The sequence below is a fragment of the Lepidochelys olivacea genome, assembly GCF_965140295.1.
Source record: "Lepidochelys olivacea isolate rLepOli2 genome assembly, chromosome: 1".
NCBI lineage: Eukaryota > Metazoa > Chordata > Testudines > Cheloniidae > Lepidochelys > Lepidochelys olivacea.
In genome coordinates, this window is record NC_140411.1 from 332624347 (window position 1) to 332645225 (window position 20879).

A 20879-nucleotide genomic window follows, 5' to 3' on the forward strand; every position below is an offset into this window, starting at 1 on the left:
TCTGTTCTAGAAAAAAAGTCCCTGCTTGTAGCTTTCTGTACAGACCAATGTTCCTAAAGATGCATGCGTCATGTTCCTTCCTAGATCATCCCACTTTGATGTCAGTAAAACATCCACAGTGATCCACAAGTAGTTGAAATACCATAGAAAAATACCCCTTTCTATTGATGTACTCCATTGCAAAATGGTCTGGGGCAAAATTGCGATAGGCATACCATCTATTGCCCTGCTGCAGTTAGGGAAACCCATTGCTGGAAAGCTGTCCACTATTTCATGCACATTGCCAAGAGTCACAGTCCTTCATAGCAGGATGTGATTAATGGCCCTGCACACTGGCGTTAACACAGCCCCAGCGGTGGACTTTCCGACTCCAAATTGATTTGTAACTGTCACCACACAGCAATTGCCACATGCTTCTCCACTGAGAGGGCAGCTCTCATTTTGGTGACCTTGCGCCACAGTGCAAGCTCCAAACACAGGAAGGTGGCTTTCCACATCCGAAAGTTCTGCAGCAACTGCTCATCATGCCAGACCTGCATAACAATGTGATTCCACCACTCAGTGCTCCACCACTCAGTGCTCCACCAAAGCCCAAAAGCGGTGCACCATTGTGTGCAGCTGCCCCATGAATGCCTAAAGTAATCTGGTGTAGTTTCTTTCCATGACAAACGGCAGGTCAGGCAACTCTGATTCCTGCTCAGATGGGGAGTTCATGATATATTGCATAACCGTCTGCAATATGTTTATAACAGTGACCACAACAGTAGAGAGCAGTGCAGGATCAATCCTTTCAGACAGAGATGGTGGGCGCACAGTAAACAGGGGCTGTTGAAAAATGCTGTGAAACGCAGTCAGAAGCCCATGGAATGATGGGATGGAAAACACTGCATCATGGGACGTGGAGCCACACCCATGATGCACTGCGATCCACTCTGCCGTCGCACACCTCCTAGCTGCAGAAGGTGGGAAGTAGCACAGTGGGATAGCGTTTCACTGTCAATACTAGAGCACCAACTGTGGACGCGCTCTGCTGACAGAAGGAGCATTGTGTGAACATGCACAAGCGATGTAATTATACTGGTTTTTGATCATTGGCATAACCTGCATCGACAAAACTGTGTAGGGTAGACAAGGCCTAGGAGAGAATGGGAGTGGACTAGAATGGAATGTCTATGAATCCTATCATATCTCTGACCCGAATCACAAAAGAAAAGGCAAAGCTACAACTTTGCATACAGTGAGGTACCAAACCCCCTCTCTAAAACAGTTCCAAAATAGCTTAAAGCTTACCTTCCTTTTTGGAAGTGCCTAGTGGTTTGAGTGACATTCTCAAAATGAATATATATTGGATCTAATTCAAAGCCCATTAAAGACAGTGGAAGGCTTCAGAGACTCCCATTGATTTCAGTGGGCTTGGCCCCAGAATGAGAAACACCTCTAGAACCTCTAGAAACGTTCAAAATGAAAGAAAAAAATGAATGCCAATTGTATGTAACATATGAGGCACGTAGAGGATACATGGTAGCATGGAGTACTTATTGGGGTGAGCGTGGAATGTCTATGTTCGTCATGAGTGGAAAACTAGGTCATGAGAAAGTCATTCAAATGAGTATTAAAAACCTTCACATTGTACTATCCCATCTCACTTTCTGTATATGCTATTTGTTACAGAAAACAACTATTTCCGATATGTTTTCAAGATATTTTGGAACTTGTGCAGTGACCTTTATAGCCCTCCAGCTATAAAAATCAGATGCTTTAGTACATACAATGGCATGAAATGTAAGGAAACTCCAAACTACAGAGAATTCAAAGCCTAAGGCTGGCTGTTTTAGTCTGCATGCCCCATAGCAATGCATGCATTAGAGGTTGTGTGGAAGTTGTGGGATTAAAAGAACACGTTTTTACCGTCTGTTTTAAAGGGTGGGGGGTTGTGAACATCTGAAGGGAAGACAGGCAAATGCACTTATAATTTTCAGTCATTTTAAATGTTGCTATTATCCTTAAAAGCATTTGAACAACAAAGAAAGGAAGAAAATAGAGGGCCTCAAAATAGCACTAGCTACTGTAATTACAAAAAGAAAAATACTTGTTTTCTCTTGAGGCTTTTATATTTATATTCACGTCCTCTGGCAGCATCCATGCTACCCAGCCCGAAGAATAGTTAGTCAGTAGCAGCCCCCTATTCTCTTTATGTATGACTTTAACAAGCAAGGAAACATTTTCAAATGCACTCTCAAAGCATAGCCTTCTTTAGAGAAAATTTAAAACCAGTGATATCACCTTGTAAATACTCAGAAGGATAAGAAAAGCTTTTAATAGCTGAAGAATTGTCTTCCTCAATTCTAACTGAAAATAAGCTGTAATTCTCCTTTATGTTTCCGAGGATGTTATCCAAAGAATACAGAAGCCAATGGAATAATTCAGACTTCAGTGGGGTTTGGATCAGGTCTACAGATATCTCCATTATGATGAATAATAGAAAGTATAGTATTGTAATGTATTCATTAAAAAATCATATTAGTAGTATTAGGATGGCCTCATTAGCGCTAGTCAAAAATTTTCTGTCAAAACTGTTTTTGACAGGAAAGTTTTCAACAAAACAATTTTTTTTTTTTGGAAACAGTGTCTGCTTCCATGGAAAATTTTGACATTTTTTTGAAAAACGGAACACCTGACAATCAAACCTTTGAATATTGAAATATTTCAGGTTTTGGCCAACATATTTTGGCTTTGATATTTCACCAAAAAGTCAAACTTTTCCATGGAAATTGTTAACAAAAATGAAAACAATTTTTTTAATAATTTTCCATGGAAACCCCCCTATTTTCCCACCAGCTCTAAATCTTATAGACGTGGGGCTTTAAAAGTTACATAGAGCTTTTCAGGTTTACCTCTAATGCTATCAGGTAAATTAGCTCTCAGATTTCTCACAGAACAAGCTTAAATTTAGCCCTATTCAGCAAAGCACTTCAGCACAACTTCAGTGGGGGTTAAGTACGTTTTAAAGCACTTTGCAGAGTGTGCAGAGGATGTGCGGCTCAATCAGACTTACAATGAAGGAAATAAAAAATACATTATCTTACTTGAAACAGAAAAGTTGGCAAAAACATTTGGTGAAAGTTATGGTGATGTTATTAAAATTGTCCTGCTGCAAACCCAAAAGGAAAAGAAGGAAACATTTTCCATTATGGCATTTATCCCTGTGCCAACATTATCCAAATTATTCTTTAAATGGGTTGATAAGGATGTCAAATAACCAGAAAATTTTAAATAAGAGATAAAGTGTCCCCTCTATTAAAAATGCTCTCCTTAAAAATGTTTACATTGGAACAGATTGATACCAATACAGTGGCGGCATGCTCAAATAATTACAATGGTTCTGGCTCTGGAATTTTGTAATCGCCCTCTGTATTTGTCAGATGACTATAAAAAGCAATTTCAGGCAATAATTCACAAATTCACCTGGAAAAATAAGCCCTGATTAAACAATACAATTTTACAATTTTTAAATGTAAAGGAGGACATGGGCTGCACATTTCAGTCGGAGTTATGTTGCCACTGGTTTGGCACAGTTGAGTTACTTCTTTAAACTACTACTTTAGCTACCTTTAGAAAAATTGGCCTGCTTAGTTACATGTAAAGAAATGTGAACAGCCTAGCTATAAATATAATAAAATAGTCCATGATGAAGCTCATTCAGTGCCTAATCCACTCCCTTTGAAATCAATGGAAATACAGTCATTGTCTTCAATGGTAGCGGGACCAGGCCCTTGTTGAGTGAACAGTTACTGCACTAGGTTTATCTGAGGTAATGGCACAATCAAATCCCCAATGAGAGTCTGTAAAGGGATATTGCCCTTTGGATGATCCTACCTGTGCTTCCCAGCGTGTCCAGCTGGGACCATTGATGCCTGTAAGTGGGGTAGGGCCATCATCCCAGCTTCTTCCCTTGCCCTTTGGAGAGGTTTACATCCTTGGGTACACAAACACATCATTCCCTGCACTTGTCCCTAGCCTTGGTGCAAAGTGTGCAATCAGGTATGCTTGTACCTCCCACTCAGCACAAGGCACAAGGGCCAGACACAATCTTTGCATTCACTAGAGAGTTGGCTATAGGCAGGAATTAGAGTAATTCTGTGAAGATCAAGGAGTACTTGTGTCACCATAGAGACTAACCAATTTATTTGAGCATAAGCTTTCGTGAGCTACAGCTCACTTCATCGGATGCATTTCTTTTTGCAAATACAGACTAACATGGCTGTTACTCTGAAATCTGTGAAGATCAACAGCGATTGACACTCTGAGAAGCAAAGCATAGATTTATGAGTTCAGTTATACTCCTTGATCTAATACTCATAGCTAAGGCTACATTTTAGTCACGGGTATTTTTAGTAAAAGTCAAGGATAGGTCACAGGCAGTAAACAAAAATTGAAGGCCTGTGATCTGTCCATGACTTGTACTATATACTTCTAACTAAAACTTGCCCTGGGGGGGCACTGCGGGTGCTGGGGGATGGCCTGTTGGGGGCTCCACAGGTGCTGTGGAGGTGGCCCGGGGGTGGGGGGGCACTGTGGTTGCTGGGCGGGGTGGTCCAGGACCCCCACTGGTGCTGGGGGAGGCAGGCGGTGGCGTGGGACCACCTCTGGTGCAAGTGGGGTGGTGGGCAGTGACACATGGCCCAGGACCTCCACTGATGCTGGGGGGGGTTGGCAGGGCTGACAGGCTCCCTACCTGGCTCCTCACAGCTCCCTGGAAATGGCCGGCATGTCTCTGCAGGTCCTAGGGGGAGGGATGGCCAGAGGGGCTTCACACGCTGCCCCTGCCACTAGTTCTGGCTCTGCAGCACCCATTGGGTGCAGGCAGGGACAGCGTGCAGAGCCCCCTGGCCTTCCGGGGAGCCCCCTCCAGAGATAAGCTCTGCCCGCACACCCAACCCCCAGCCCTGAGCCCCCTCACACACCCAAACTACTGCTGCTGCTGGGGTGGGGGTAGGGGGGACGTGGTGGCCCGAGACTGCCCCAGCAGCGGCCACTGCAAAAATCACAGAGGTCATGGAAAGTCACAGAATCTGTGACTTCAGTGACCTCCATGACAGACATGCAGCCTTACTCATGGCTTGGTGCAATTCCTGTGGAAGCTAATGGAAAGGCTGCTTGACTTCAGTAGTAGTTGGATCAGTGCAAGATTTGCCAAATATATTTGATTAGAAAATCAGCTATATATCTCCGATCATTTTGTATTTCACTTTGTATGTTGGAAATGGAAGTTGATTTTAATTTTTTGTTGCATTTTATTTGAAAATAAAATTACTGATAGCTGAGACATTTGCTGCACATATTGCAAGTATACAAACTTTATAATGGAAATTAATATTCATATACCTACTTCATTTGCTTCACAATAGTGCTCTTTCCTGATTCTCCAGCACCTGCAGAAAAGGAATATTCAAAAATATTTCTGATACACAAATAAGACTAATAGACATTAAAATAATCTTGCAAATTCCATAATTTTCATGGACAAAAACTGGGGAAGGGGAGAGGCGCATACTCTCTTCAGAGGCATCATTTTATCTCATAGAATCCTCTTTCTTTTTAAATCAAGGCGTATTTTGCACTGAAATCCTAATAGAAATGTCATTTGTAAAAGCTAAAAGAACACTGATGTAATTAAAATAATATAGATTTTGGAAACAAAGAGAAAAGAAAATGGGCCAGACTTATGTTCTGTCAGCATCCACTGGGCACTTGAAGCATATGAGAGCTCAGCTTCATGAACAAAAGTCCCCTGATTCTGCATCATGTTGCATGGTGGGGGAGTGTGGAAAGTAAGAAGCATCATGGGTGCAAACCCGTTGTTGCAGATATAACTCCACTTTCTATGCACCATAACCTTGGACTCTCATGCAGAAGGGAGAGCGAGGGTGTGTGTGGAAAGTAGGACCCTAACCAAGCTCGCTCAGTTTAGGAAGAACTCTGTATCTGCACAGGGCCCCATTGACTTCACCGAGGTTCTGCCTGGGTCCCTGAGTCTGCCTGCATAAAGTCAGTTGAAGAACTGAGATCAGGGTTTGGGAGTGGGTAGCCTTATTTATTTGAACCTGGCCCTCCTATTCAGGTGCAAAATGGCTAACAGTCACAAAACGATATCCCCCTGCTGCAAAGCAAGCGGAGCTGCACTTACTCACATGAAAAGCGGTCAGAGCACAGACTGGGGAGTAGCAATGTTCGCAGCTCAGGTGGGTAACTTACTTCCCACATCTAGGTCTTAGGCCCTAATGTTTCAATTGTATGAATTGGGGCATAATTTGAGGGCTAAACGCCAGGAACTCAAGGAACATGATTTTCCATTGCCCTGCTCTTTGTCGGTTACAGCATGAGTGCATAAATACTTTGATTTACCCTCCTTTGGCACAGGTGTAAATGGCTACTTGCAGTGGAGAATCAGGCCATCGCTATTCCAACTAGATGTTCATTGGCTAAAGGGAATGAGTTGATGAGAAGTATTTTCTAAACAGATTTTTTTTAAAGTTCACAACATTTAAATGTCAGCAAATGAGTCACAACAACCAGCAAAACAGATGCAAAACATTCTTCTGAAACCCATCAGATGAGTGGCAGAAAGCACTGGTGAAAAATACCATGATTATGCTAAGTTGGCCAATGCAGCCACCTGCCACGCTCTGTGATTAATTACGACCATGTCAACAATTGGTTTTGCATTTGAAACTTGCAAATTTTGTAATAGGTCATCAGTCAGTTTCTTCTCAATACCCATTTAAGGAACTGAGCAAACCACAGCCCATCCCGGATTATGCAATGTTTACTACAGTTTCACTATGTGACAGAGAGGTCTTATGCAGTGTTGTTGTAGCTGTCTTGGCAGGATATTAGAGAGATGAGGGGGGTGAGGTAATATCTTTTACTGGACCAACTTTTGTTGGTGAGGGAGACAAGCTTTCAAGCTGTACTGAGCTCTTCTTCAGGTCTGGTCTTATGATATTCGTGCAAAATACCAATGCTAGCCCAGGGCATTGAACAATGTTAGTGAAAATAATACATAAATGAGTCCCTGTTCAGTGACTGAAAGACAATGTTAAATTATAGAAGGAGCTGGGATTTAAACCCAATGGGTGCATCTCTTCTCCTTTGTTTATACTCCTAATTAATCTTTCAGGAATACTTTAATCATAGGCTACATAGAACTTTTCGGTTCAGTCTTGAGTATAGGATCGCTCTTAGCTGCCTCAGAAGGAGCTCTTGCTCCCAAGGGAGTGTAATAGTAAGAATTTATTGGACCCTGAATCTTTCCTTTCTTCTTTCCTCATGTTGAGCCCGCTCCTCTGGCCAGAGCATTCAAGGGGCAGAGAGTCATGACTGTACCTGCATTCCATCCCTCCTTCACAGGGAACAGTGGCAAGTGAGCTGAGGACCCAGAGTCACAATAGCTCTTCAGTGGGTTGCATAGGGTCTTGGGGGCCTTGGCTCCCTCCTGTTCCGCTTTGAGGATTAGGGCTAGTGATAATCCTACCTTATATGTATCTCTTATGTCTGGGATAGAGTCAGAAGGGGAAGCAAGGAGTTCCCAGACCTCTGCTCGTAACACTGAACGACCAGAATTATGTACACTCCTGGAGTTATGCACGGGGGAGCTATTACAAAGTGAATCTAATCATGCTTATTTATTAAGTAGTATCTAGTGCTTTTCATCTATAGATCTCAAAGTGCTTTACAAAGGAGATCAGTATCTTCACCCCCATTTTACAGATAGGGAAACTGAGGCACTGAGAGGTGACTAAACGTACCCCGCAAGCCAGCTGAAGAGCTGGGAATGGACCCCAGGTCTCCTCAGTGCCTGTCCAGCGCTCTAGCCAGAAGGCAACACTGCATCCTTCCAACTATTTAGGTTATCTCCTACTTGGAGTAACTGATGAAGACTGAGATAAGTTCTGTTAAATCAGTGGTCCCCAAACTGTGGGGCATGCCCCCTAGATGGGTGTGGGGGAACTATTTTTTGCGGGGGGAGTGGGGCCCATGCCTGCCCTTACTGGGGGCAGGGAGGGTGCACAACCCAGCCCCACTCTGCCCCTGGCGTTCTGGCCCCCTAGCTCCCGAACGCAGCTCTGGCCCTGCTCCTGACAGCAGTTCTGGGGGTGTGTGTGTGTGCACAGACCAGGTGGGGGGCATGAATGAAGAAGTTTGGGGACCACTGTGTTAAATTTTTCCATGCAGGAAGGTCAGTCACATTCAGTTTCAATCACTGTTAGTTTAGATTAAAGAGAAAAAACTATAAAAGGAGAATGCAAAAACGAAGTCCCCATGTGTGGGTGTATCTCTGTGTGTACGTGTGTGAGTGAGAGCAGCGTGCATCTCCTTTGCAACATGTTGCTTCACTTATGCTCATAAAACACCAGCTACCTCTGCAGAGTCCAAGCCCCAGGAAAGGTAAAGATACAATACACAATGATAAGAGCTGCATAACTACCTAGGTTGGAGTCTCTCCATAGGTAAATGATGTTTTAATGGTATAACTATTCAGGAACAACATAAAGAACTCTTCCCCACCAGACTATTTGTTAGTTTGTCCTGGAATGGGCACACTACTTTGAATAAAAAATGATTGACCCTAATTAGTGTCTACAGCTGAAAAAAAAACCCCAACCCTTTTCTGAAGCCTGGAAAAGTTCAGTAAACTTTCGAAAATATCAAAGTTTGCTGCTGAGCTTGGCAGGAAAGACCCTTGGCATGTATTTTGAACTTCATATCATCAAAGACCTGCAAAGCATCGGAACTCACATTTTCCAAAGTGGCGTCTGACATCGAGTGCCTCCATTTTAACTTCTCAAGTTGTGCACCCCAAAAATGAAGCCCCCCCCAATCAGTGGCCACTTTTAAAAATTGGGGTCCGTTCTGAAGAGAAGCAGAACACCTGCAACTTCCAGTGATGTCAGTGGGGTGGAAGGTACTTGGAAAATCTCAGGTCAGGGCCTCTACAACATTACCGTGAGCTAGAGAAGTATTTTATTATTTTACAGATTGGGGAATTGAGGCACAGAGTGTTTAAGTGCTTTGTCTAAGATTACACAGTGGGTCAATGGCAAAACCAGGATAAAAATTTAAGGATTCCTGACCCCCAGATCCACACTCAGTCCATCAGGGCTTGTTGTTGAATATATAAGAAAAGACTTCCCTCTGCATTTTCTTCCTGAATGGAATGTGAAATGCAGTGATGGAAGTACTTGTGGCACTTTAGAGACTAACAAATTTATTTGAGCATAAGCTTTCATGAGCTACAGTTCACTTCATTGGATGGAAGTGTCTCTAGAAAGCCTGTTCTTGTGATATTTAGAGTCTAAACACAAGATGTTTGAGTTAAGGGGATAAAGTCTGCACATACGTCCTAATTCTTGGGTGCCTCTTTGAACTAAACCTTTGAAGCTTTTAAATCTATAACAAGCCATTTCTAACTTTCTGAAATACACTCTTCATTCATGCTCAGACTAGTATAAATGGCTAAACATAAAACTTGTTTCTTAAAGACTTGGGACAGAGAATTGCTATAAGTGTTAAGTCCACTAACCTTCACAGAGTTAGTTCCACCAGGGATGAATGTGGGCCAGTGGTCATTTTAAAGAGTAATGTTAGAACATAAGAATGACCCTACTGGGTCAGACCAAGGGTCCATCTAGCCCAGTATCCTGTCTTCCTACAGTGGTCAATGCCACGAGCCCCAGAGGGAATAAACAGAACAGGTAATCATCCAGTGATCCAACCCCTTTCGCTCATTCCCAGCTTCTGGCAAACAGAGGCTAGGGACACCATTCCTGCCCATCCTGGCTAATAGCCATTGATGGACCTGTCCTCCATGAATTTATCTAGTTCTTTTTTGATCCCTGTTATAGTCTTGGCCTTCACAACATCCTCTGGCAGGTTGACTGTGCGTTGTGTGAAGAAATACTTCCTTTTATTTGTTTTAAACCTGCTGCCTGTTAATTTCATTTGGTGACCCCTAGTTCTTGTGTTATGAGAAGGAGTAAATAACACTTCCTTATTCACTTACTCCACACCAGTCATGATTTTAAAGACCTCAATCATATCTCCCCTTAACCATTTCTTTTCCAAGTTGAAAAGTCCCAGTCTTATTAATCTCTCCTCATACGGAAGCTGTTCCATATCCCTAATAATTTTTGTTGCCCCTTTCTGAACCTTTTTCAGTTCCAATATATCTTTTTTGAGATGGGGCGACCACATCTGAACACAGTATTCAAGATGTAGGCGTACCATGGATTTACATAGAAACAACATGATATTTTCTGTCCTATTATCCATCCCTTTCTTAATGATTCCCAGCATTCTCTTCGCTTTTTTGACTGCCGCTGCACATTGAGTGGATGTTAACAAAGCAGGTAGGGCCAGATAGCATCTGACATTGCGAACCAGCCCCAAACTCAGACAGAACCATGTGATAGGAAGAGAGGGTAGGGATTAGGAATGAATGATGACTGGAAGGAAGGTGGGAAGGAAATTTTTCAACAGATTATGAATGACTACGAGTTCAGAAATATAACTGGACTGATACGGACCAGCAGTGAAATGAGGACAGGCCCATGCATGGAATTAAGCGGCAAGCTGCAACTTTTATTACATTTTAGCACAGGGGAGGGGCGCTACCTGCCCATCACCCACACTCTTCTATACCAGGCGTTTAATTGGTTCCACTGTGGCAGCTACAGGGCTCTTTACCATATAACCCATAACACGGGGTAGGCTTTCCTCAGCCAACCCCCCAGGACTCAGCTCTCTCTGAATCCTAGCACCTTCCCCCTGCAAGAGGGACAGAGGGTGCTGAAGGGTTGGGACCTCAGTCCACAAGAGCCATAAGGCCACATGGTCTCACCCTATCCCAAAAGCCCAAGGCCAAACACCAGCTCCCAGATCTTTTACCTCTGCAAACCCTTCATTTTATTTTTTTAACTACACTGGAAACTGGCCACAAGTTGTGCCCAATAAACAACTCCACTCCAGTACCTTAATTAGATACTACACCTGTTCCTACTTAAGCCACTGTGGCTTGAAGGTGCTTCAGGGAAGGCAAAATGCTCCCTGATCCTCTACCAATTGGACCAGGGGAGAAAAAAATCTTTTCTGACCCCCCAAATGATCAGCTAGGCCCACAGCATCTGTCAGAGTGGGTTCCCATTCCTAGCTTGAGGTGGATAAGAGGCTCCACATGGCTCCCACTTCAGGTTAAATCCAGGGAGCTGGGGAATACTGGCCATTCAGCACCTTTCCCCACAGCTGGTCAATGAGTGCCAGAGACTCCTGGTGGGGGTGTGGAAGAAGCTACTTGGTGTCCCTCAGTTAATGTCCCCTCCCTCACTGCTGAGACTGACTCCCTTCTGTTGAAGCAGGTGTGTGTGTGTGTGTGCGGGGGGGTATTTAGGCTAAGTGAATCTGGCTGAGCTATGCTATTTATAGACTAGTGAAATGTTCTTGGCGTATGGTGGGGGAAAGGATGGAGGGCAGCAAGAAAGAAGTCATGAAATCAGGTGTGAGAAACAGGAGGTGAAAGGAGCAGTAAGGATTGGTATGGGCATCTGGAGTAAGCTGGGCGTTGTCTACACTGGGATAAATGAGCTGTGTTAAATAACACATTTTAGTTAACACATTGTCTTACACCTCTTAGCACCTAGTATAGACGATGAGAATAGTTTTTAAAAGTGTGCTAGCTGGCTATGGTTAAACCCAGGGAAAGGCCGCAAATAGCTAATATGGTTATAAAGGTTTACACTATTTCTAACTGACTGATGCCACCATAGTCCGGACAATGGGGAGGGGGTGAATTGTAGAGCACTCTATAGGATTGCCAACTGTCTAACTGCACAAACCCAAACACCCTTCCCCTGCCCCTATCCCGAGGCCATGCCCCTTCTCTGAGGCCCCACCCTGTACTCACTCCATTCCCCCCTTCCTCTGTTGCTCCCTCTCCCCCACCCTCGCTCACTCTCACTGGGCTGGAGCAGGGTGCAGAAGGGGTGTGGGCTCTGGGTGGGGCCGAGGGGATCTGAGACTAGGAGGTGGCTCCGACCTGAGCTTGGGGTATGGGGTTGGGATGGAGGAGTGGGTGTGGGTTGCAGGATATGGGAGGGAGTTTGGGTGGGCTCAGGGCTGGGGCAAGAGTTTGGGGTGTGGGAGGGATTGAGGGATGTGGGTTTCAGGCGGTGTTTACCTCAGGCAACTCCAGGAAATGATTGACATATCTGGCTTCTAGGCTGCAGTTCTCAGCCAATGGGAGCTGCAGAGATGGTGCTTGGGATGGGGACAGTGCGCAGAGACCCCCGGCCACCCTTGTGCCTAGGAGCCAGAGAGATGTGCCAGTCACTTGCAGAAGCCACACAGAGCCAGGGCAGGTAGGGAGCTTGCCTTAGCCCCACTGTGCCACCAACCAGACTTTTAGCAGCCTATTAAAATCTGCTGGATTGGTTTCAATAGGCACCGTGAGATTGAGGCCGATTCTGGGAGACTCCCTGCCAATCCAGGAGGATTGGCAACCCTAGCGCTCCAATGTGTTCGCTGATGAGAACTAACAGGTACCTAGTTCACATTAACACAGTGCTGTTTCGGTCTACATCAGCACAAACTAGGTGCCTTTTAGCTAGTGCCTACAGGGTCTACAAGAGGCAGTTAGAGTGCAACACGTTACAGCACTTTACAATTCACCCCCCTCACCCATGTAGCCCAGACTGTGGTCCTGTGTAGACAAGCCCCCAGTCTCATTTTTGAAAGTGGCTTAAGGTCAGGTTCACAAAGGCACTTAGGTCAGGTCCACAGACCTATGTCAGTATAACTATGTTGCTCAAGGGTGTGAAAAATCCACACCCTTGAGCAATGTAGCTACACTGACCTTAACCACCATGTAGACAGCGCTATGTTGATGGGTGAGTTTCTCCCATTGACATGGCTACTGCCACTCACGGAGCTGGATTAACTATGCCAATGGGAGAGCTCCCTGCAATCCGCGGAGGAGCATTTTCACGTAAGCATTACAGTGGTGTAGCTGCAGCATTTTAAGTGTAAACCTGCCCTTAGACACCTAACTGCTTCTCAAGACACCAAAATCTGACATTTAAAGACCACTGACATTCTAAAAACCACCATTCAACAGCTGCCAAACCCTGTAGATGCTAAGGGAGCTCAGGCACTTAACTTGCCTCTGCTCAGCATGCACAAAGCTGCCTAAGTCCTGATGCTGCTTGGAGCCCTAGCAAAGGACAAAGTCTCAGCAGTCCTGAAGCAGGATTCTCGAACAATGTGTTTATCACTTAGATTACCAGTGGGGCCCAATCTTATAGGAGCGCTGTGATTATTATTGATGCAGTGTCATGGGTCTCCATTGAGTTTGGCAGGACAATAAAGTAGCAGGTCTCCATTCTGTGAAATGTACAGTCTAAATGAAATGTACCAAAAAAAAAGGCTGCCACTTAACTAAGTTTTCAAATGTTCTCAAGGAGACCTTATTATTTCCTTGGGGTTTGTTCCTAGCTCATAAATCAAATGTGAATTATGTGCATGTCTGGATGGTCATGGTGGGGAGTGGGGCATTTTTCCAGGGGGAGGAGATAGAATCACAAAGGCTTTCGTCTTTGCATCCACTGTGAGACTTATGTGAATCCGAAACCTATAGTTCTGTGCAACCCAATTCCTGTTCCAAGAGCAATAATCAGCATCTCCATGCTAAACTCCTTGAACAAATAATGGAAATTGAATTAAGTAATGATGTCTTCATTTTTGTAGGTGGGTTCCTATTTGAAAGCTGTGAACTCCAGAGAGATTAGCCTAAGTATTAAATCCTCCTCTTGGTAAAAATACTGCTGGAAACAGTACACTCTATTACATTCTTTTAATCATAAGGGCATTATGGTCACTCTCAGGACTCTTCTAATTTGCAATATGTCTATCTCTAAAGAAACAATGGTGACATCTGGTCTATAATACAGTGGCAATATATGGTCTGAATGGGTAAAAATCTGTCTACATGACAGTCCTTTTCTATGATGCTCAGTAGAATTACATTGAAATTATTTAATAATTGGGGTCTTGATGACATTAAGGATACAAACAACACTTTCTGCACAAAAAATAGCTGACCCATGCTCAAAGTACTGACATCATCTATACATTTCCCCGTCCCCGCATGAGGGGTCCTGAATCTGATCGCAAAATGGATTTTCGCTGATGTAACTCCATTGACTTCAGTGCAGTTACACTGCAGGCAGCTTTGATTTACCCTGGTGTAAAGTGAAAGGAGAATCAGGTCCATGCTCTAACTCAGAGATGGGTATGGACCAAAAGCCCAGACCTTAAGCAACCTAAGCTTTGGGGAAATTTCATCTTTAGAGCTAGATCCAAAATCTGTGAACTGGGCCCAGATCTAGTCTGGCCAGTAGTGCTAGTTAATCATGGAAGGGGGCGTATGCTGCATCTGCACAAGGAGCTCAGGGAAGCACTGTGGTTCCCTCTGGGGCAGGCCAAGTACAGTCTTAGTAGCTCCATATTTTTTTTTTAAAGGACACTGTAAGTAGGATCTGCTAAACCCAGAAAATCTTTTCCTTTCACTTGCTCTTTAGTAGATAGCTGCCTCCTTATTGTCCACATGAAGGATTCCAGAAGGGAAAACGTATTTCCCATGGAAAAGACTGAAATCTTTCCCTTAGGGAGAAGGTGAATAAAAGGGGACATGACTGAAAGGTACAACATAATTAGGACCCTTCTTTTTCCATTTTTATTTCATTTAATTTTTCCCGGGAATTTATCAGAGTTTATTACCCCAACAACAAAAGCAGATGAAAAATATCGGGGTTTATTTTGGTGGATGGAAAGACGGTCGGGGAGGGGAGGCTTTGAATTCCATTCATCAACGAGGTTTGCTGCAGAATGAAAACAGAACACAAAACACAATGCCACCTCTGAGTTTAAGAATATATCTCTCTCATCCCCAAATATATCTCTCATCCCCAAATAAAACTTTTCATTTCAATAAACAGTTGATTGTTGTAGACTTAGAACTATTAGACTATAAATATTTACATTTAATAACTAGGCTACACCATTTGCAGTGCATACACTCAACTTCATCCGTTTCTCCTGGTTTTGTTTTTTTTAAAACTTTGGAATACTTCCTTGTGTTCTGAAATGCATTCTGATACAGATTTTCATTTCCTTCCCATTGCAGTGTGTCAAATCTTTAAGTTGTTATCTGCTAACAGCTTGAAATGTGTATGTGGTGGGTGGGAGATTCATCAGTATGTTCAGAAGCGCATGCATTTCAGAGCTTGCATGTGTACCTGTTTGTTTATTGTGTGTATCTTCTAGACTCATACATAGCCTTACTTCAATAGGCAGCTTTGCATATACACACAGACTAATGTATTATCGTAATACAGATATCGCATGCAATGTATTGTATTTTCCTAATAAAACAAGTTATTTTTATATGTTTGAATGATACAAAAGTAGGGTGAAAATCAGAAAAAACCTGAATAATACTTTTTGTAAAACCCCGAAAATTTTCAGTAAAAATCAGTTTAAACTGAGAAGCAAAGGGCTTAAACATAATGAACGGTTTTGAGAAGGTAGACCAGGCTACTCACCCTATATCTTGAGACAAGAACAAGAGGACAGTGAACGACATTGAAAGGTGGCAAATTTAAAATGATAAAAAGGCATACTTTTTCATATCACATGCCGTTAGGCCATGGAATTCATTGCCACAGGATAACATTTAGGCCAAGATCTTAATGGGGTTCAACACGGTAGTAAACTCTTATCCAGCAAAGCATATCCAGAATTATAATAATAAATACTGAAAAAGAAGCATTTTGGAAGGGATAAAACTGTTCATGCCTCATAGTATAATGCAACCCCTACATGATGGGGGTTTGGGAAAAATTTTTTCCTGGTGGCAGGTTATCCCATAATTGTCTCCTTTGAGTTTCCCCACACCTTACTTTGCAGGAACTGGTGCTGGACAGAGTCAGAGTCAGGATAATGGACTAGAGTTACCATGGGTCTGATCCAGTGTGGTAATTCTAATATTTCCTACCAATATCTATCTATCTATCTATCTATCTATCCACTGTTTTTGGCTATAATAGGATTTTTTTTCTAGAGCTGGTCAATTTTTTAAAAATTTTGACTAAAATCTTTGTCAACATTTAGAATTTCAATTTTAATTTTTTTTTAAAGATTCCTTCTTCCCCAACTTTTGACCAACTTTAGTTTTCTCTGAGAGGACAGTAATTTGTCTTATTTAAGGAACACTGTTTCTCATGATTTGATATGGTCACATACAGCTCTGGCTTTCTAAAAACAACAACAATAATCATAATGATAATAATAATAAATGCCTATCTTTTATGTAGCACTTTTCATCAGTAGATTGCAAAGATATATCCCTTTAACATTACTGATTTGTCAATTTTGCAGGGAAAACTTTCATATATAGAGTATTTGCCAATGTGATATGCAACTAAACATCTCTGAATAGATTTACAACTTTTCCTGCTTACAAATTACATCATATCCCTAATATGATGTAACCAAGTAATATTTACCAAACTGGTACCTTCTTACTATTGCTTGAGATATCTATGGTGTTATGTTTATTCCATAATTTATTTAAATAATGAGGGTTAGATCTTCAGCTGGTGCAAATTGAAGTCTGGTTTAAAACTGAAGTCAATGGATCTGTGCTGATTTATATTAGCTGATGATCTGGTATAGATTCATAGATATTTAGGTCAGAAGGGACCATTATGATCATCTAGTCTGACCTCCTGCACAATGCAGGCCACAGAATTTCACCCACCACTCCTGCAGAAAACCTCACACCTATATCTGTGCTATATAATCGTAGTTTAAAGACTTCAAGGAGCAGAGAATCCTCCAGCAAGTGACCCGTGCCCCATGCCACAGAGGAAGGCGAAAAACCTCCAGGGCCTCTTCCAATCTGCCCTGGAGGAAAATTCCTTCCTGACCCCGAATATGGCAATCAGCTAAACCCTGAGCATATGGGCAAGATTCATCAGCCAGATAATACAGAAAATTCTTTCCTGGGTAACTCGGATCCCACCCCATCTAATATCCCATCACAGGCCATTGGGCCTATTTACCATGAATATTTAATTACCAAAACCATGTTATCCCATCATACCATCTCCTCCATAAACTTATCGAGTTTAATCTTAAAGCCAGATAGATCTTTTCCCCCCACTGCTTCCCTTGAAAGGCTATTCCAAAACTTCACTCCTCTGATGGTTAGAAACCTTTGTCTAATTTCTAGTCTAAATTTCCTGTGGCCAGTTTATATCCATTTGTTCTTGTGTCCTCATTGCTACTGAGCTAAAATAATTCTCTCCCTCTCTGGTATTTATCCCTCTGATATATTTATAGAGAGCAATCATATCTCCCCTCAACATTCTTTTAGTTAGGCTAAACAAGCCAAGCTCCTTGAGTCTCCTTTCATAAGACAAGTTTTCCATTCCTCGGATCATCCTAGCAACCCTTCTCTGTACCTGTTCCAGTTTGAATTCATCCTTCTTAAACATGGGAGACCAGAACTGCACACAGTATTCCAGGTGAGGTCTCACCAGTGCCTTGTATAACGGTACTAAAACCTCCTTATCCCTACTGGAAATACCTCTCCTAATGCATCCCAAGACCGCATTAGCTTTTTTCACGGCCATATCACATTGGCAGCTCATAGTCATCAACCCCTGTGATCAACCAATACTCCAAGGTCCTTTTCCTCCTCCGTTACTTCTAATTGATGCGTCCTTAGCTTATAACTAAAATTCTTGTTATTAATCCTTAAATGCATGACCTTACACTTCTCACTATTAAATTTCATCCTATTACTATTACTCCAGTTTACAAGGTCATCCAGATCCTCCTGTAGGATATTCCTGTCCTTCTCTAAATTGGCAATACCTCCCAGCTTTGTATCATCCGCAAACTTTATTAGCACACTCCCACTTTTTGTGCCAAGGTCAGTAATAAAAAGATTAAATAAGATTGGTCCCAAAACCGATCCTTGAGGAACTCCACTGGTAACCTCCCTCCAGCCTGACAGTTCACCTTTCAGTAGGACCCGTTGTAGTTTCCCCTTTAACCAATTCCTTATCACCTTTCAATTTTCTATTGATCCCCATCTTATCCAATTTAACTAATAATTCCCCATGTGGCACGGTATCAAATGCCTTACTGAAATCCAGGTAAATTAGATCCACTGCGTTTCCTTTGTCTAAAAAAAATCTGTTACTTTCTCAAAGAAGGAGATCAGGTTGGTTTGGCACAATCTACCTTTTGTAAAACCATGTTGTATTTTATCCCATTTACCATTGATTTCAATGTCCTTAACTACCTTCTCCTTCAAATTTTTTTCCAAGACCTTGCATACTACAGATGTCAAACTAACAGGCCTAGTTACCCGGATCACTTTTTTTCCCTTTCTTAAAAATAGGAACTATGTTAGCAATTCTCCAATCATATGGTACAACCCTGAGTTTACGGATTCATTAAAAATTTTTGCTAATGGGCTTGCAATTTCATGTGCCAATTCCTTTAATATTCTTGGATGAAGATTATCTGGGCCCCCCGATTTAGTCCCATTAAGCTGTTTGAGTTTCGCTTCTACCTCAAATATGGTAATGTCTACCTCCATATCCTCATTCCCATTTGTCATGCTACCATTATCCCTAAGATCCTCTTTAGTCTTATTAAAGACAGAAGCAAAGTATTTGTTTAGATATTGGGCCATGCCTAGATTATCCTTGACCTCCACTCCATCCTCAGTGTTTAGCGGTCCCACTTCTTCTTTCTTTGTTTTCTTCTTATTTATATGACTATAGAACCTTTTACTATTGGTTTTAATTCCCTTTGCAAGGTCCAACTCTACTTGACTTTTAGCCTGTCTCACTTTATCCCTACATGTTCTGACCTCAATAAGGTAGATTTCCTTGCTGATCCCTCCCTTCTTCCACTCCCTGTATGCTTTCTGCTTTTTCTTAATCACCTCTCTGAGATGCTTGCTCATCCAGATTGGTCTACAACTCCTGCCTATGAATTTTTTCCCCTTTCTTGGGATGCAGGTTTCCGATAGCTTCTGCAGCTTTGATTTAAAATAATCCCAGGCCTCCTCCTCTACCTTTAGATCTATAAATTCTTCAGTCCAATCCACTTCCCTAACTAATTTCCTTAATTTTTGAAAGTCAGCCCTTTTGAAATCAAAAACCCTAGTTGCAGATTTATTTTTGTTAATCCTTCCGTTCAGTTTGAACTGAATTAGCTCATGATCACTTGAGCCAAGACTATCCCCTACAACCATTTCTTCTATGAGGTCCTCACTACTCACCAAAATCAAATCTAAAATGGCATCCCCTCTAGTCGGTTCAGCAACTACTTGCTGAAGGAATCCATCAGCTAACGCATCTAGGAAAATCTGAGCCCTATTATTATTACTAGCACTCGTCCTCCAGTCTAATCTAGGAAGTTAAATTCTCCCATGAGACTGGTATGAATAAACTACAATGTAAAAGCTTTTGTAAGCATTTCATAAATACAGGTATAGTGAGTCCTAGTCATCTGATCAAATTCATTTATATTGTTACGCCAAATATCACACTACTCTCACACTAGAACACTATTCAGAAATCTATAGAAGTACATAGTGTACTGATGGAGGTCTGATAAAATTCCAAACTTTCTCATGTACAGAACTACTACTGCGGTATTGCTTATGCTGCCTGTTGGCAAGTACTCCCTAGTTCACAGGAGGAGAAATGGCATATAGCAAAATCCATCTGCCTTAATTTCACATAATCCGCTAAACATTCTAAAACAGGTTGAACACAGAAGCATTTTTACATATAGACATTTTCACTAAACCATCTGTTTTTACTTTATACAGCAAGTTGCAACAGTTTTGCAAATTTAAAACAACACATTTTCATTAGGCAGTTGCATCTGTCGATTTTTTGTTTAATCAATTGCCTCTTTCAATCCATTTGCTAGGGCGTTTAGACTGCTTATTGTACCGTTGACTCTTACTTTCTGTATTATACATTACAAAAAACTACAGCAATTACTCTAACTAATTATTCTAAGAGTGATTTCTGTTTCTCAAATTCTTTCATTCCATGAATTTAAATGATCTAAAAATGATTAAATGTAAAAAGACCAAATTCATTTTCAACCTGCTTGTCTCCTCTTGCTTGTCCCGATCATTCATGTTCTGACATAAAGCAGGTGCATGGCATCACTGTAAAATCACAAAACTTTTTGTATTTCTCACTTTATATAATTGTCTGCTTTAAAGTAAAATTGTAAGAGCTGGATAATCACTGTATTGAAATTTAGTTTTAATGTGAAAATCATACTTTAATAGAAGGACTAATAGATTATTATTATTTATTTACCCAACAAGAGCAATTTGACTGTCCTGGCATCCCGCTCTGCATCTTCATGGAGTGTCTTCTCCAGTTCCTTTGATCTTCTGGCAGACTCCTTACTCTCTGAACTGACTCCACTACCCATGGTGTGGTGTTACAGAATCAGTGTATTGTCCTAGCTAGTTTATTTCTAATTAGAAGAGCTGCTTTAGTTCGAACAGGCAATGCAACAGCAATATTATAAGGAAGTCTAAAATTCCCATTCAGCCTCTTATCTAGAGATTGCCTTCAGACTAAGCAGTTGCTTTTGATCCATCACACGATTCAGAGACGGCACAAACAGAGATTTACATAGGGACATGGAATTACTGGGTTATGATGTCAAAAAATTAAAATGGCCTACTCAGCTATTATAGCTATGGAGAATCA

At 42.0% G+C, this 20879-nt stretch overlaps 1 protein-coding gene across 1 annotated transcript in view; it reads right to left on the reverse strand.

Annotated features, from left to right (window-relative positions):
• GNAT3 (G protein subunit alpha transducin 3) overlaps positions 1 to 20595 on the reverse strand; it is a gene marked incomplete at its 5' end in the record, with an annotated part of 40951 nt that extends 20356 nt beyond the window's left edge. Inside the window, 2 exon segments of the mRNA XM_084618027.1 lie at positions 5390 to 5432; positions 20478 to 20595. Of these exon segments, the coding sequence (XP_084474153.1) occupies positions 5390 to 5432; positions 20478 to 20595 (161 nt within the window).
• Between the last annotated feature and the right edge of the window lie 284 nt (positions 20596 to 20879).